Below are 14,273 nucleotides of genomic sequence, written 5' to 3'. Positions count from 1 at the left end.
GAGGGAGGGAGGGAGGGAGGGAGAGAGAGAGTTTGGAACAGAGAGGGACAGAGGGGAGACAAGAAGTCCAGGACAGATATAGCCTTCCCTGCATGATGCTAAGGCTACAGGTCTGGATGCTGTGAGTCAAATGAGTCAAATGAGTCCAGCCAGTGCACTCGTTAGCCACTGGAAGACCCTTGGCACGACGTAAGAGCCTCGGAATCAAACAGATATGGACCATTGTTTTGGTTAAAAGATTAACGATTAAGAATGAAACAAAAGCCTTCCTCTCTAGTAAATGAATTATGTCCCAACTCCAGCTAGACTCTATCCTGATGCAAATCACATTCCCTACATGAATAAGAACATGCCATACATGTGAAGCACGAGGGCAGATTTCAACATGAGTGGAACTGCCATGGCTGTGAACCACCACTAGGGGCAGAGTGAGTGAGTGAGTGAGTGAGTGAGTGAGTGAGTGAGTGAGTGAGTGAGTGAGTGAGTGAGTGAGTGAGTGAGTGAGTGTAAATGAGAATAAATGACAGTAGACAGTAGTAGCTGAACACCGTGTCGAAACCCCTCTGGTGAAACCACCTGGAAACAAAGACCTCACCATGTCTACGATGTCAGCCATGGTAAGGATGAAGATGGCTGCCATGGCCCAGGTGTTCCTGGCCCAGCGGGTGTGGTCGATCCAGGTAGAGAACGACACCAGCTTCTTCGGAAAGACCTGCCACAGACACATTTCAATCATCAGGTTTACCTCACTCTCTGTATTAGAATGCACCAGTAAGTCTGCCAATCACCGAAACCCGTTGGTGCAATGACTCCGACCGATGTAAAACAGGTGCTTTTCAGTTTGTTCTCTAATGTTTCTCTTTAGATATGAGTGTAAGGCTGAGTGGCGCAGTGGGCAAGGCGCTCGCCACTAACGCAGGAGATGCTGGTATCGAGCCCAGCTCTCGGCGTTGCTACCGGCTTGGCCGGCCGTCATACTAACACAATTGGCAAGTGTTAGAGGGTGGGAAAGCCGGTGGGTGGGGATTGGACGTCGTGGACAGCGACTCCTACAGGTCGGTTGGGTGACGCCACGCCGGTGCGGCGGAAACAGGAAGCGTCGGGGGCAGCGTGAGCCTCCCACGCGTTACTCCTCGCGCCACTGAGAGTTCGAGCTGCTACGGTGAAAAGATGCGACAGGCTGCCTCCTCGTGTACCGGAGAGGGCCACGTGATGCAAGGCTTCTATCCTCACTACAGCCGACCAGTGGGAGGCATGGTCTAGCAACGTTCAAGACAGGGGAGGGAAGGATTGGAAACACGAAATTGGGATGGGAGAAAATGGGGAGAAAAAGTGGATAAAAAAAAAAAAAAAAAAGATATGACTCTGAGTGTAAGGGGAACATAAGACTCTTCATCGCACACAGAGGGAACCGTTTTTTTCTTTTTTTTTTTTTTTTTTTTTTTATTGGTCTTTTTCCCCCTCCATTTTCCTCCGATTTTCTCCCATCCCAATGTTAGTCGTATGCCAATTCCCAGTCCCTTCCTGGTCGCTGCGCACTTACCCCCCACAGTCAGATCATCTGGGAGAGTGGAGGCTACCACGTGCTTCCTCCGACACACGTCCAGCCAATCAACCGCTTCTTTTCACCTGGCAGCGCGGATTCTCATTGAGAGGGCGTAGCGTGTGGGAGGACCACACTATCCCCCTCACGTCCAATCCGCGCTTAGCAGGCGCCCCGACCGAACTGTAGGAGTCGCTGTTTACAACGACCCGGACCCACCCCGCCAGCTTCTCCCACCCTCTGATACAGCCAATTGTATCAGTGCAGACGGCCAGCCAAGCTGGTGACAACCCCGGAGCTGTGAGCTGGATTCGAACAGGCAAATCCAGCTCAGCTCCGGGGCTGGTGATGAACGCAATCTCCGCTCGGCCACCTAACCGCCCTAGAGGGAACCGTTTGTAAACTTAACCCCATAAGCCTGAGCGGGGTCGGTCGGTACCGGACCGACAATAATCTCACGCCATAAATAGATCAATACAGTCCGTATTAATGAATGTCGTTTTTTCCCCAAATGTAGCCAAGAGCAAAGACCCTAACCCTATCAAAACAGCAGTCAAAGTGTATATTTTCAGCACTACATTTGTTTACCAATGATTTGAAATGTTATTTATTAGCGAAATTATGAGTTGATAAATATCTTGGCGCATCCCGGCGGAAACTGGATGAATTAGATGGAAATAAAGGAAGCTGGCCTACGTGTGTGTAAACTTTTGAAAGAAGAGACCCAGGGTTTTCGATGGACTTTAGAATTTCCTAAAACTACACTTTCCAGCTCACGCCAGCCCCTGTCAATCATCTGACTTCTCATGGGTAAAACAAACCTGAACGTTATTGCCATAAATTGATATACCTTTCTGTGAACGTCTAGGAAAAAAACGGGTTGCAATCTGATATATATATATATATTAGGGCTGTCAGTTTATCGCGTTAATTAGATTAATTAATTAAACAGCAAATTATCGCGTTATGAAAATTAACTCAAAATTAATTAATTATCATTATTTTTTTTTATAATTTTTTTTTATCTCATTCATTCCATAAGAACGTAGAATACACATTTACAGACTCATGTCACATGACCTGGCCAATCAGAGCGCAAAACGGGAACCCGGAAACGCGGATGTGTTGTAAAAAGGCTTCAAGCGTCCCGGACACCTCCCCGCTGACGACTGTTCAGACATTTTCTTATTACTTCTAAAACTAATACTTGTATCAAACTGCCGAAGGCCTGTGAGCGCAATGTTTTGTTGAAGAATGAGGAAGGGGGAGCTGATCGCCCCACCTGGGCTATATGCTGGCCGGAGGTGGGCGTGGCCAGAGGTGGGCGTGGCCAGACCGATGAGAAGGTAGAGAAGTGAGAAGTTTCAAGTAGGATATCCCATAGGGGGCGAAAGCGGAACTCGTAGCCAGTAGAAATATAACAAACAGGATGTTTCTTAATGATCTAACAAGATGTTTTAATGAACTAACAAGATGCTTCTTAATGATCTAACAAGATGTTTTAATGAACTAATGAGATGTTTCTTAATTATCTAACAAGATGTTTTAATGAACTAACAAGATGCTTCTTAATGATCTAACAAGATGTTTTAATGAACTAACAAGATGCTTCTTAATGATCTAACAAGATGTTTTAATGAATTAACAAGATGCTTCTTAATGATCTAACAAGATGTTTTAATGAACTAACAAGATGCTTCTTAATGATCTAACAAGATGTTTTAATGAACTAACAAGATGCTTCTTAATGATCTAACAAGATGTTATAATGAACTAATGAGATGTTTCTTAATTATCTAACAAGATGTTTCTTAGTGAACCAACAAAAGCACCTGTAACCTGTTTATTTGTATTATTTTTAATTAACTGGAATGGATTACAGTGACCATTTGTATATATGATTACTGTACTCCTGTCATGTGTAATGAGTTACTCCCTGGCTCTGCAGTGTGTGTCTATAGGTCTATATGTGTACATCACACCAGCTGCAGTCTAATATTGGTTATTGGATCAACAACACTGTTATGCCATAATTGAACGTGCTTCAATCTACGCAGAGACAGGATAAGTGTACAATGACCCGTGATGGATTGGACAGATAGGCACTAGTCAATTGTGCGTTCATAAAACTCCAATATATTGAGTTGAAACCCACAACCTGCCCCTCGATATTGTCCCCACTGCTCTCCTGAATGATGTCTGTGACATAGCGGGTCCCAGCATCCTCTCTACCTCTCACTGGTACTGTTCCAAGCTCCTTTAAGCTTGCTGTGGTTCATGGGCGGCCGGGTAGCGCAGCGGACTAAGCGTCTGTCTACCACCACAGAGCCAGTGGGATCGAATCCGGCTGTGGTGCCTCCGGCTTGGCCGACCGTCCACACTGACACAATTGGCAGTGTTAGCGTGGGTGGGAAGCCGGCGTGGGTGGGTCCTGGTCGTTGTAAACAGCGACTCCTACAGTTCGGTTGGGGCGCCTGCACAGCAAGGGAAGGATCTGGGAGAGGTAGTGTGACCTTCCACACGTTACACTCTCCCAGTGAGAGTCCGCGCTGCCAGGTGAAAAGAAGCGGTGGGCTGGCTACACGTGTGTCGGAGGAAGCGTGTGATAGTCTCCGCCCTCCCGGACCGACGGTAGGGGGTAGAGTGCGCAACGACCAGGAAGGGGATTGGGAATTGGCATAACGACTAACATTGGAAGGGGAGAAAAACGGAAAAAGAAGGGGGGAAAAGATAATACAAAAAAAAAGAAGCTTGCTGTGGTTCAGCCCCTCCTGAAAAAGCCCAACTTAGACCCCACCATACCCACTAATTACAGACCCATCTTTAAACTCCCTTTCCTGTCAATTTTTTTTTTAAGTCAATATCTGCCAATTGCTGCCCTACCTTCAACCAAATAACATCCTGGAAAGGTTTCAGTCTGGGCTTAGGGCTTACCATAGCACTGCCCTCTTGAAGGTATCTAATGACCACTATTATATATTATATATGGACTCAGGTGACTGTATTGATCCTCCTTGAATTAGCGCAGCGTTTGACATAGTAGACCAGGGGTCTGCAATTAAGTTTGGCCTCGGGCCACATTTTTTTCCAAGCCATTATATGGCGGGCCAGAACCAAAAACAATGGCTAATTTAATAAATTGATAGTGAAATTTGTTTTAACTCTGTGACAAACCACCTTATAACTAAGACATACATTTGTGGCAGAGGCAGAAAATGGATCAAAATAAATGAGCTGCATAGGTGGCATAATAAACTGTAAACAAGCAGTTTTTTCTACTTTCCATTATTATATATAATACATGTTTGCACCAAACATTATACCTTTGTCTTTTTGCCATTTTATTATAAAACCAGAGAAAAGCACCTCTCTCTATCGGTCTATCCTACATTACGCGCAAACCAGGCGTCCGACGGCCCGTTCTGTGGAGCGGACTTTTCAAATGTTCCACTGGTTCTCCCAGTACACATGACCATTTCTAGCATTTCCATTGGCTATAGTGACAGACATGGATATATGAGAAATAGATAGATACAGCGGATTAGATGCAGTCCAGAGAAAACAACCAATCTACATATTTCAAGATTCTATGCTTCACAGTACTTCTGCATCTTCTTGAAGCGGATTCATCTTTTTTTGCTCCGATTTAACGTCAGTTTAATTGCATTGTTACTGTTCACATGTGTGGTGCCGTAAAGATAAAGTTTGAATGACTTACTGAACTAGTGTTTTAATTTGATACCACGCTGCTTGTTTGCTATTTCAGCACCAGGCGCTGTCCACCGACTTTATTCATGTTGAGCAAGCGCTACATTGCACCTCGCTGCCTATAGCCTACCTGTTATTCACTCTCAACATGCCTATTGCCGACCACTGCAGTAGACCATAACATTCTAATTGACCGTCTCCAATATGGAGTTGGTGTTTGTGGCACTTAAAATGGTTCACATCCTACCTCAGAAATAGAACCTTCTTTGTCAACATCCGGCAGCAATCTCCGCTACGCCACCTGACCGCCCCACAATAGTTACTTTCTGAAGTAACTAGTTACTTTTATAATTTGTAACTGAGTAAGTAATTTAGTTACTTTTTGGAAGAAGTAACTAGTAACTGTAACTAGTTACTTTTTAAAAGTAACTTGCCCAACACTGGTTATGTGCCTTGCTCAAGTACGACACGCTGCCCAGGAGGAGCGGGAATCGAACCGGGAACCTCTGGATTACCAGATGACTGCTCTAGTGTACCTCCTGAGCCACTGTCGCCCCTATATGTGGGTTATATGTCTATGTAATTATAAATTAATATATGCCTCTCAATGTCACTGTAAATGAGAGATTGCTCTCAATGGATCTTTCGAGATTAAATATAAATCGAATGAATATGTGTGTGTGCGTGTGTGTGGGTGTGTGTGCGTGTGTGTGTGTGTGTGCGTGTGTGTGTGTGTGTGTGTGTGTGTGTGTGCGTGCGTGTGTGCGTGTGTGCGTGCGTGTGTGTGTGCATGTGTGTTTGCATGCATCTATGAGTCCATGTGAGTTCATTCCTATTGTACACAGGGTTAAAAGGCCAGAGGGCTGATGAGCTACTCACTGCAACAACAGTGACAGAGCCAGTCGATACATGATGCAACGTGTCAATACATTAGAGTTTCCATGACCTGGTCGTCTGAGGCGACGCGAACGAGGCAGCTCGGTGCTTCATCACCACATCTTACATAACACAGCGTGGGTGTGTTGGGTCTTCATTAGTATAGGCAAGTGTCAATTCACTCAGCGACAAAAGGGAACAGGGGGGAACTGCCACCCTCTGTTCCCCCACTAGGACAGTTCAGTCAGTATTATTTGGACTGCAGCTGGAGAACTAACAGCAGAAGAACTATTAGGAATGTCTAACCTGCACAGACTATAGAGTAGGGCTGACCTTACATTATTTTTTTGGAATTCGAAGCTTCGGGGGCCGAGATTCAAGATAAATAAAAATTAAAAATATGTACTTTTTTTTTTAATATGTTGTGGGACTTGTACAGCACTTTGTTCAACTTTGTCAGTGCTGTAAAGTTTAAACCATTTTAAATCTTAGACAAACAAAACAATTTGCTTTCATGAAATATTGTAAACCGTCATTTGAGGCTTTATAAAAGCAGCACAATGAACACAAATCTGTCAGTGCCGAGTCCGACCTCATCTTAAATAACAAACAGCATTGCTTGTTGTAGTTAACAAAGAGAGGCAGAGTTGATTTTGCACACACAAAAAAAACAAAAACAAAACAATTTTTATTTTTTTATATATTCAAATTTTATTTTCATATTCGAATCCCATGCCCATCAAACGAAGCTTCGAAGCTTCAAAGTATTTAAGACAGCCCTAGATGACACACTGTTACGGACTGTGTCCTTATGTATATGTATATGGGAGTAATGTATGTAATCTGTTGTGTATATAGGCATGTTTTGTTTGTTTTTGTCTTGTCTCCCTCTTGTGTCTACATATCCCACTCTCAGGTTCCCAGTTGCAGCAGCAGCTGGTCAATCAGCAACTCACCCCGGTGCAGCGGCAGCTGAGACTTGTTCACCCAATCAACATCCACTCCCTTCATAATACCCTTTGTGTTTCAGTGTTAGTAGGCTCCCTGGTTCGTTTGGTTGTGGTAACTATGCTGTGTCTGTGTGGGAGAGCTCTTTGATGTGTTTTGGTATAGAGCTGAGGCTCTTAGCTAGTGTTGGTGTGAGAGCTGGTCAAATCTCTGTGTGAGCTCATTGTGTGTGAGAGCTGGTGAAAGCTCTGGTTCATTGTTTGTTAGCATATAGGAATTATTGTCAGTGTTGTGTATTTGGTGTAGAGCTGGTACCTGAAGCTCTGGTTTATTGTATTGTATTTAGGTCATTCGTTTATTGCACATTTCTGTTAACATTTGTATATTTGTTTGTCACCCAGCCTATGGTGATTGTGTTCTTGTAATTAATCATTTGTTTCGCACACAGGGACATTGAGGGCAGTGAAGATACCCTGGGGTCTACATCTGCATCACGTAGGAGAACCACTGTTAAATACACCAGCTTAGAGTGAGCACCACCTCCTGTACTTTGGGGCGTCCGCGCCTGTAAAAGGGGGGGGGGGCTTTGTTTTATTTTGATATTATTTGGTGCTCACTGGTAGGTCCTCTTTGCTCTCTGTGTTGCTGATCTCACTTTTGTGTAAAATAAATATTGTTATTTTACAACCCGTCTATGGTGTTTTGTGTCACTGCATCCTCACCTATCCTGTCTGTGGCCTAGTGTTGCGTCTCCCCACGGGGGCATGTAACATAAATGGGGGCTCGGTAGTTGGGCGACAGACATTTGGTGTTGGTGTGCGGTGGGCACGTTGCTTGGTTTTGGATTTTGGGTGGTAGTTTATTAGGTGTGTTTTTGGTGTGTGTGTGCACTGGTCTGGGTAGGGATGTCGTCTTTTGGGGTGGAGGTGTTCCTGGGTGATCCCTCGGTTGATCGTTTGGAAAAGTGTAGGAGGGAAGACTTGTTTGCCATCGCCTCGCATTTTCAGGTCGCCCTTTCTAAAAGTTTGGCAAAGGCTGACCTGAGAGAAGAGGTGGTGCGCATATTGGTGTGGAACAAGGTGCTCGGTGTCGGTGAGGGAGCGTCTTTTGTTTCTTCCCCTATAGTCACAGACGAGGAGGGCGAGGATCCTCTGGTGGTGGACCCGGTTAAAGACGGGGTAGAGGATAAGCCTCCCCTTTCGGGTGTCACGTCTCCAGTGCACGGGCGTGCAGCATCTGTCCCTAGTGGGAGTGCTGAGGAGGACAATCTTAAATTGAGTTTAGCACGGTTGCAATTTGAGGAGAGGAAGGAGGAGAGGGAGAGTGAATATAGTCATCGGTTAGCTATTAGAAAGATGGAGCTGGAGGCTGAGGTCTCAACCCGCCAGCTGGACACTGAGAACCGCCGGGTGGATGCTGAGAAGGAGGTTAAGTTGAAGCAACTGGAGCTCGACGCTGCTAAGGCTGGGAGTCCTGCTCAACCCTCTTCCACGGCTGTGGGGGCTTATGATGTAAGTAGGCTTATTTCTTTAGTACCTCAATTTCGTGAGGCGGAGGTAGACTCCTATTTTAATGCTTTTGAGCGGGTGGCTACGTCTTTAAAGTGGCCTAAAGAGGTCTGGGCTCTCTTACTGCAATGTAAGCTAACGGGAAAAGCCCAGGAAATTCTGTCTGCCCTCCCTCTGACTGATAGTTTGTCGTATGACTTGATCAAGACGGCGGTGCTTAGAGCCTATGAGTTAGTGCCAGAGGCGTACAGGCAAAAGTTTAGGACTCACAGAAAGTTACCTGGCAGTACTTTTGTGGAGTTTGCTCGGGAGAAAGAATCCCTATTTCATCGGTGGTGCAGGGCTTGTGATGTAGCTGATTTTGATTCTCTGTCTGAATTAATGTTACTGGAGGAGTTTAAAGGTAGTCTGTCTGACCGTTTGGCTACATATTTGAATGAGCAAAAAGTGGGTACGTTGGCTCAGGCTGCAGTGCTCTCTGACGAGTTTGTGCTGACCCATAGGCAAACTTTTGGTACTCTCCGACATGAGAGTAGGACATTTTACCCCTCTGCTCACACTCCAGCTAGGTCACATGTTAGTCCGCCGCAGATCCGCCGCAGTGGCTATGTTGGACAGACTAGTCCGCCCCGCTCAGTATCTCCCCGCTACAAGGAGGAGCGGGAGTGTTTTTATTGTCATCAAGTGGGCCATGTAATAAGTGACTGTGTTGTTCTGAGACGCAAGGAGCAGTCTCAGACAGATGGACGACCTAAAGCGGTTGGTTTGGTCCAGACAGTGTGTGACATCCCAGGTCCCGGTTACGATCCGTTTATGTCGGACGGGTTGGTCTCGCTCAGTGGCAGTGAGTTGGACCAACGTCCAGTACGCGTACTGCGGGATACTGGGGCAGCACAGTCATTCATCGTAGCAGACATGTTACCATTTTGTGATGAGTCATCGGCTGGCTCTAGTGTGTTGGTGCAGGGGATCGGCATGGGCTTTGTGTCGGTGCCCCTCCATCAGATACATTTAACCTGCGGGTTGGCAAAGGGGGTGTTCAAGGTGGGCGTGCGCCCATCGTTACCAGTGGGAGGTGTCACCTTTTTGTTAGGTAATGACATCGCTGGTGGCAGAGTTATGCCATGTGTTTTGGATCACCCTAATGTTTTGTGCCCTGATGTGTTTGCTCCGTTTCTCCCAGATGTGCCAGTGTGTGCGATCACCCGTGCTCCACAGCCTGTAGTTGTGACGAGTGACGAGGTGACAATTCTACGGGGAACACTAGCCTCTGAGGCACCACGGTTACCCAGGACTTGTGGTAAGCTGGTGGTTGCCCAGAGTGAAGACGCTAGGTTGGGCACATGTTCATTTACCGCTCCTGCTCCAGGGATAGCTGGAAGCAGAGAGGTGGTCAGTCCAGTGGTGAATAAAATTCGGTCAATAGGCGGTCCTTTGAGGCTGTTAAGGAAGCAGCTGATGGGAGAGACTCAACAAACCTCAGGTGAGGGGTTTGTTGTCTTGTGTATGCAGGCTTGTAAAGTGGCTGCGGGGGGCTAGTGCTGTCTCTGAGGGGGGTCTCTCTGCTGCTCAGCGTATTGTAACGCTGCATTTTGTGCTGTGCTGTGTGGTCTTTCTCACATTGTATTATGTATTTTACTTTGTGAGGAGGAAAAGGGCAGCAGTCTGCCATTGTGCATTTTAACCGTGAACCGTCCCTCTGTTTTCTTTTGTGAGGTGCCTTCTCAGACCACGGTCTTAAATCTTGATGTTGGTGTTGGGTCTGCTGTACCCCTGGACATTTTGTGTCAACAGCACCCCTGATCATGTCAAATGCTACCAAGAGAGGTATGAAGAGGCGGAAGGTGATGGTCTGTTTGGTTGGTGGCAGTGGTGGATGTTTTGTTTTGTGTTATGATCTGTGTTCTTTGGGAAAAACAAATGGGGTACTTGGGTGTTGTGTTGTCGCCAGCCATGGGCTGACTCTTTATGGGGGGGAGTGTTACGGACTGTGTCCTTATGTATATGTATATGGGAGTAATGTATGTAATCTGTTGTGTATATAGGCATGTTTTGTTTGTTTTTGTCTTGTCTCCCTCTTGTGTCTACATATCCCACTCTCAGGTTCCCAGTTGCAGCAGCAGCTGGTCAATCAGCAACTCACCCCGGTGCAGCGGCAGCTGAGACTCGTTCACCCAATCAACATCCACTCCCTTCATAATACCCTTTGTGTTTCAGTGTTAGTAGGCTCCCTGGTTCGTTTGGTTGTGGTAACTATGCTGTGTCTGTGTGGGAGAGCTCTTTGATGTGTTTTGGTATAGAGCTGAGGCTCTTAGCTAGTGTTGGTGTGAGAGCTGGTCAAATCTCTGTGTGAGCTCATTGTGTGTGAGAGCTGGTGAAAGCTCTGGTTCATTGTTTGTTAGCATATAGGAATTATTGTCAGTGTTGTGTATTTGGTGTAGAGCTGGTACCTGAAGCTCTGGTTTATTGTATTGTATTTAGGTCATTCGTTTATTGCACATTTCTGTTAACATTTGTATATTTGTTTGTCACCCAGCCTATGGTGATTGTGTTCTTGTAATTAATCTTTTGTTTCGCACACAGGGACATTGAGGGCAGTGAAGATACCCTGGGGTCTACACCTGCATCACGTAGGAGAACCACTGTTAAAGACACCAGCTTAGAGTGAGCACCACCTCCTGTACTTTGGGGCGTCCGCGCCTGTAAAGGGGGGGGGGGGGGGCTTTGTTTTATTTTGATATTATTTGGTGCTCACTGGTAGGTCCTCTTTGCTCTCTGTGTTGCTGATCTCACTTTTGTGTAAAATAAATATTGTTATTTTACAACCCGTCTATGGTGTTTTGTGTCACTGCATCCTCACCTATCCTGTCTGTGGCCTAGTGTTGCGTCTCCCCACGGGGGCACGTAACACACACAAATATCTTATGGCCTCATAAAGTCAGAGCCCCATGTCTATGGAGCAGCCCCAGATTGAACAGCGTTAGGAGACAGTGGTGCGTGTTCACAAACACTGACTGAACAGTCCTGGAAGCACAGGAGGAACGTGTGTGAAATGGGTGCTATTCCCCAGTGATGTCATCGGGGACATTGACTCCTTGTGTTGTGTTCATTATTACAGCACCATTAACACTTTGAGCGCCACTCACGGCTAATCTCGTGTTTACGATAGTTACGTTGAAAGCCACGTCACGGCTTTTCTCTGATTTTTTTCTTTTTTTTTCTTTTTAGCGATCTGAAATCATATTGCATCACGCGAGCCTACCCTAGCCTACCCAGGGGCCGCCGGCGATCAGATGTGAAAAAAGCGCCCCCTATCGTCTCCCAGATGGTAAATCACCCTTTTGGAATGGACTCAATGAAAATGGATGGGGGAAAAAAATATTCCAGTCCACATTTTCCAGTCCACTGATGCAGCCGGAGTTACCAGAGTTCATTCTGGATCCTCTGAGCCGCGGCGAGCATGGGTTATACTGTACACACGTTGGATCAATATACTTATCGATTTTTTCTAATGGTGATCAGGAATTGGAATATACCATTTGGATACCATCTGGTGTCAGGTAAGGAATCTATGTTATCAGTGTTAGGATAATCAGACTCGTTTTCGAGGAGATATAAGCTTTTTTGTGATATGTGCTCTAGCTGTTTAACTGTAAAATCCATGAGGAAATGAAAGCAGCTATTATCAGCGCGCGGCTCGAACGTGCGTGCGTGCACGTATGCTATTGATCATCTAGCGTTTATTTGAAAACGATTCATAAATAGGCCGACAAATATCAACGTTCTGGAATATTCCAGTAAAAGGCGATTATCATAGAATATGTTGTTTTTCACCTGAAAACGGGTGCTTTTCAAAATGCTCTCAAACGGAAATGAAGCGATAAAAAACCAATCTGCCTTGACAACACTGACTGGAAAATGATTCTTTGATAAGCGACGGGCAGATTAGACACATAGCCATAATTTAAAACATAGATTAGGCGATATTAACGTTAACATTGGGAGTGGACCGTGGCATTCAAGGGGGTAAAAAGGAAAACACGGCGTGGCGCTCAAAGTGTTAAATGACATTCCATGATGCTGTAATAATTAACACAACACAACGATTCAATGTCCCCGATGACATCACTGGTGGCCAACTCATTTACTCTCAATAACTGTAACTGTAAACACAACACACGTTTTTGGATGTGTGTGAGAGTATGTGCAAAAATAAATCATCATTGTTTTGGGTGAAGTGCTCCTTTAATAAGTCCAGAGTAGCAATATACTGCTTTGCTATAGAGGATCTCGTGGACACAGAGGCCTGTTGACTCTGGGATAACAGCATGGCTCCCCATGGCTCTGTCATAGTGAGAGATCCATCTGGGTGATATTTGGGATTTTTTTTTTTTTTTAAACTTTATTTTTTAGCGTTTATCGCTTTCCTGGTCAAGCATGACCGACAGTTGCAGGGTGAAACGGGAGAGAGAGCAGGGGGAGACATTCGGCAAATGACGGCGGGTCCGGGAATCGAACTCGGAGTCAACCAGATCCGTGACGCAGCACGGAGTCCCGCGACGCAGCGCGGTAACATGGTGTGCTACTGGAGCACCCGTTATTTGGGATTTTTAATATATAAATATATTTATAATATTAAAATAATCTGCATTCAATTGTTTTATTTTTATCATATGCAAAATAAAGAATAATAATAATAAATATAGACGCAAGCGGCGATCTGCAGGTTTCAAGCCAATATTGATCATCAAGATTGCAAATGACGCGATGATTGGCCCAACAGTTGTTGATTTGCATCTATCTATGTGCTGAGCCACGCCTGTGTGTGTGTGTGTGTGTGTGTGTGTGTGTGTGTGTGTGTGTGTGTGTGTGTGTGTGTGTGTGTGTGTGTGTGTGTGTGTACAGGACTGTGTGTGTGTGTGTGTGTGTGTGTGTGTGTGTGTGTGTGTGTGTGTGTGTGTACTGTACAGTGTGTGTGAGTGTGTACTGTACAGTGTGTGTGTGTGTGTGTGTGTGTGTGTGTGTGTGTGTGTGTGTGTGTGTGTGTGTGTTGGGACTCACCCTGGGGAAGATGGCAGCCAGAGAGCAGACAGTCAGAATCAACAGGAGGAGCTCTCCTACAGCCAGAGTGATGTAGTTCACTATCAGCCTGCCACACACACACACACACACACACACACGCACACACGCACACACGCACACACGCACACACACACAGAAGGGAGATCAGAAAGAAAGAAATATGAGGGGTGTAACTAGGGATGTCCGATATTATCGGCCGATATTGGCATTAAAATGTGATATCGGAAATGATCGGTATCGGTTAAAAAAATTTAAATAAAATAAGTATGCATAATGTTGTGTTACTTCCATGACAAGAGATATGTAATGTTAATTACCTGAAATTATTCAGTTTTTTGGGGGGGGGGGGGGAAACCCGCATATATCGGTATCGGTTGATATCGGTTGATATCGGTATCGGAAAATTAAGAGTTGGACAATATCGGTATATTGGATATCTGTAAAAAAAAAAAAAGCCAATATCGAACATCCCTAGGTGTAACGAATGATCCTCCAAATCCACAATTCAGTTGGACTTTTGATTTGAGTTATTGGTGTAAAGTTGTGGAATTCTCTCCATAGCAAGCTTAAGGGATGTAATAGTGTTTATCAATTCAAAAAAATTTATA

At 45.3% G+C, this 14,273-nt stretch overlaps 2 protein-coding genes across 2 annotated transcripts in view; one reads left to right on the top strand and one right to left on the bottom strand.

Moving 5' to 3' along the window:
• LOC311246140 (adenylate cyclase type 3-like) overlaps window positions 1-14,273 on the top strand; it is a 114,594-nt gene that overhangs the window by 66,111 nt on the left and 34,210 nt on the right.
• LOC311245883 (adenylate cyclase type 3-like) overlaps window positions 105-14,273 on the bottom strand; it is a gene marked incomplete at both ends in the record, with an annotated part of 29,188 nt that continues 15,019 nt past the window's right edge. Inside the window, 3 exons of the mRNA XM_084335910.1 lie at window positions 105-119; window positions 596-712; window positions 13,645-13,732. Coding sequence (XP_084192036.1) covers window positions 105-119; window positions 596-712; window positions 13,645-13,732 — 220 coding nt within the window. The remainder of the gene's footprint in view (window positions 120-595; window positions 713-13,644; window positions 13,733-14,273) is intronic.

The sequence above is a fragment of the Notolepis coatsorum genome, assembly GCF_963971535.1.
Source record: "Notolepis coatsorum genome assembly, chromosome: 19".
NCBI lineage: Eukaryota > Metazoa > Chordata > Actinopteri > Aulopiformes > Paralepididae > Notolepis > Notolepis coatsorum.
Note: the sequence above shows the minus strand (reverse complement) of the source record. Positions and strands in the feature narration are given on the sequence as shown.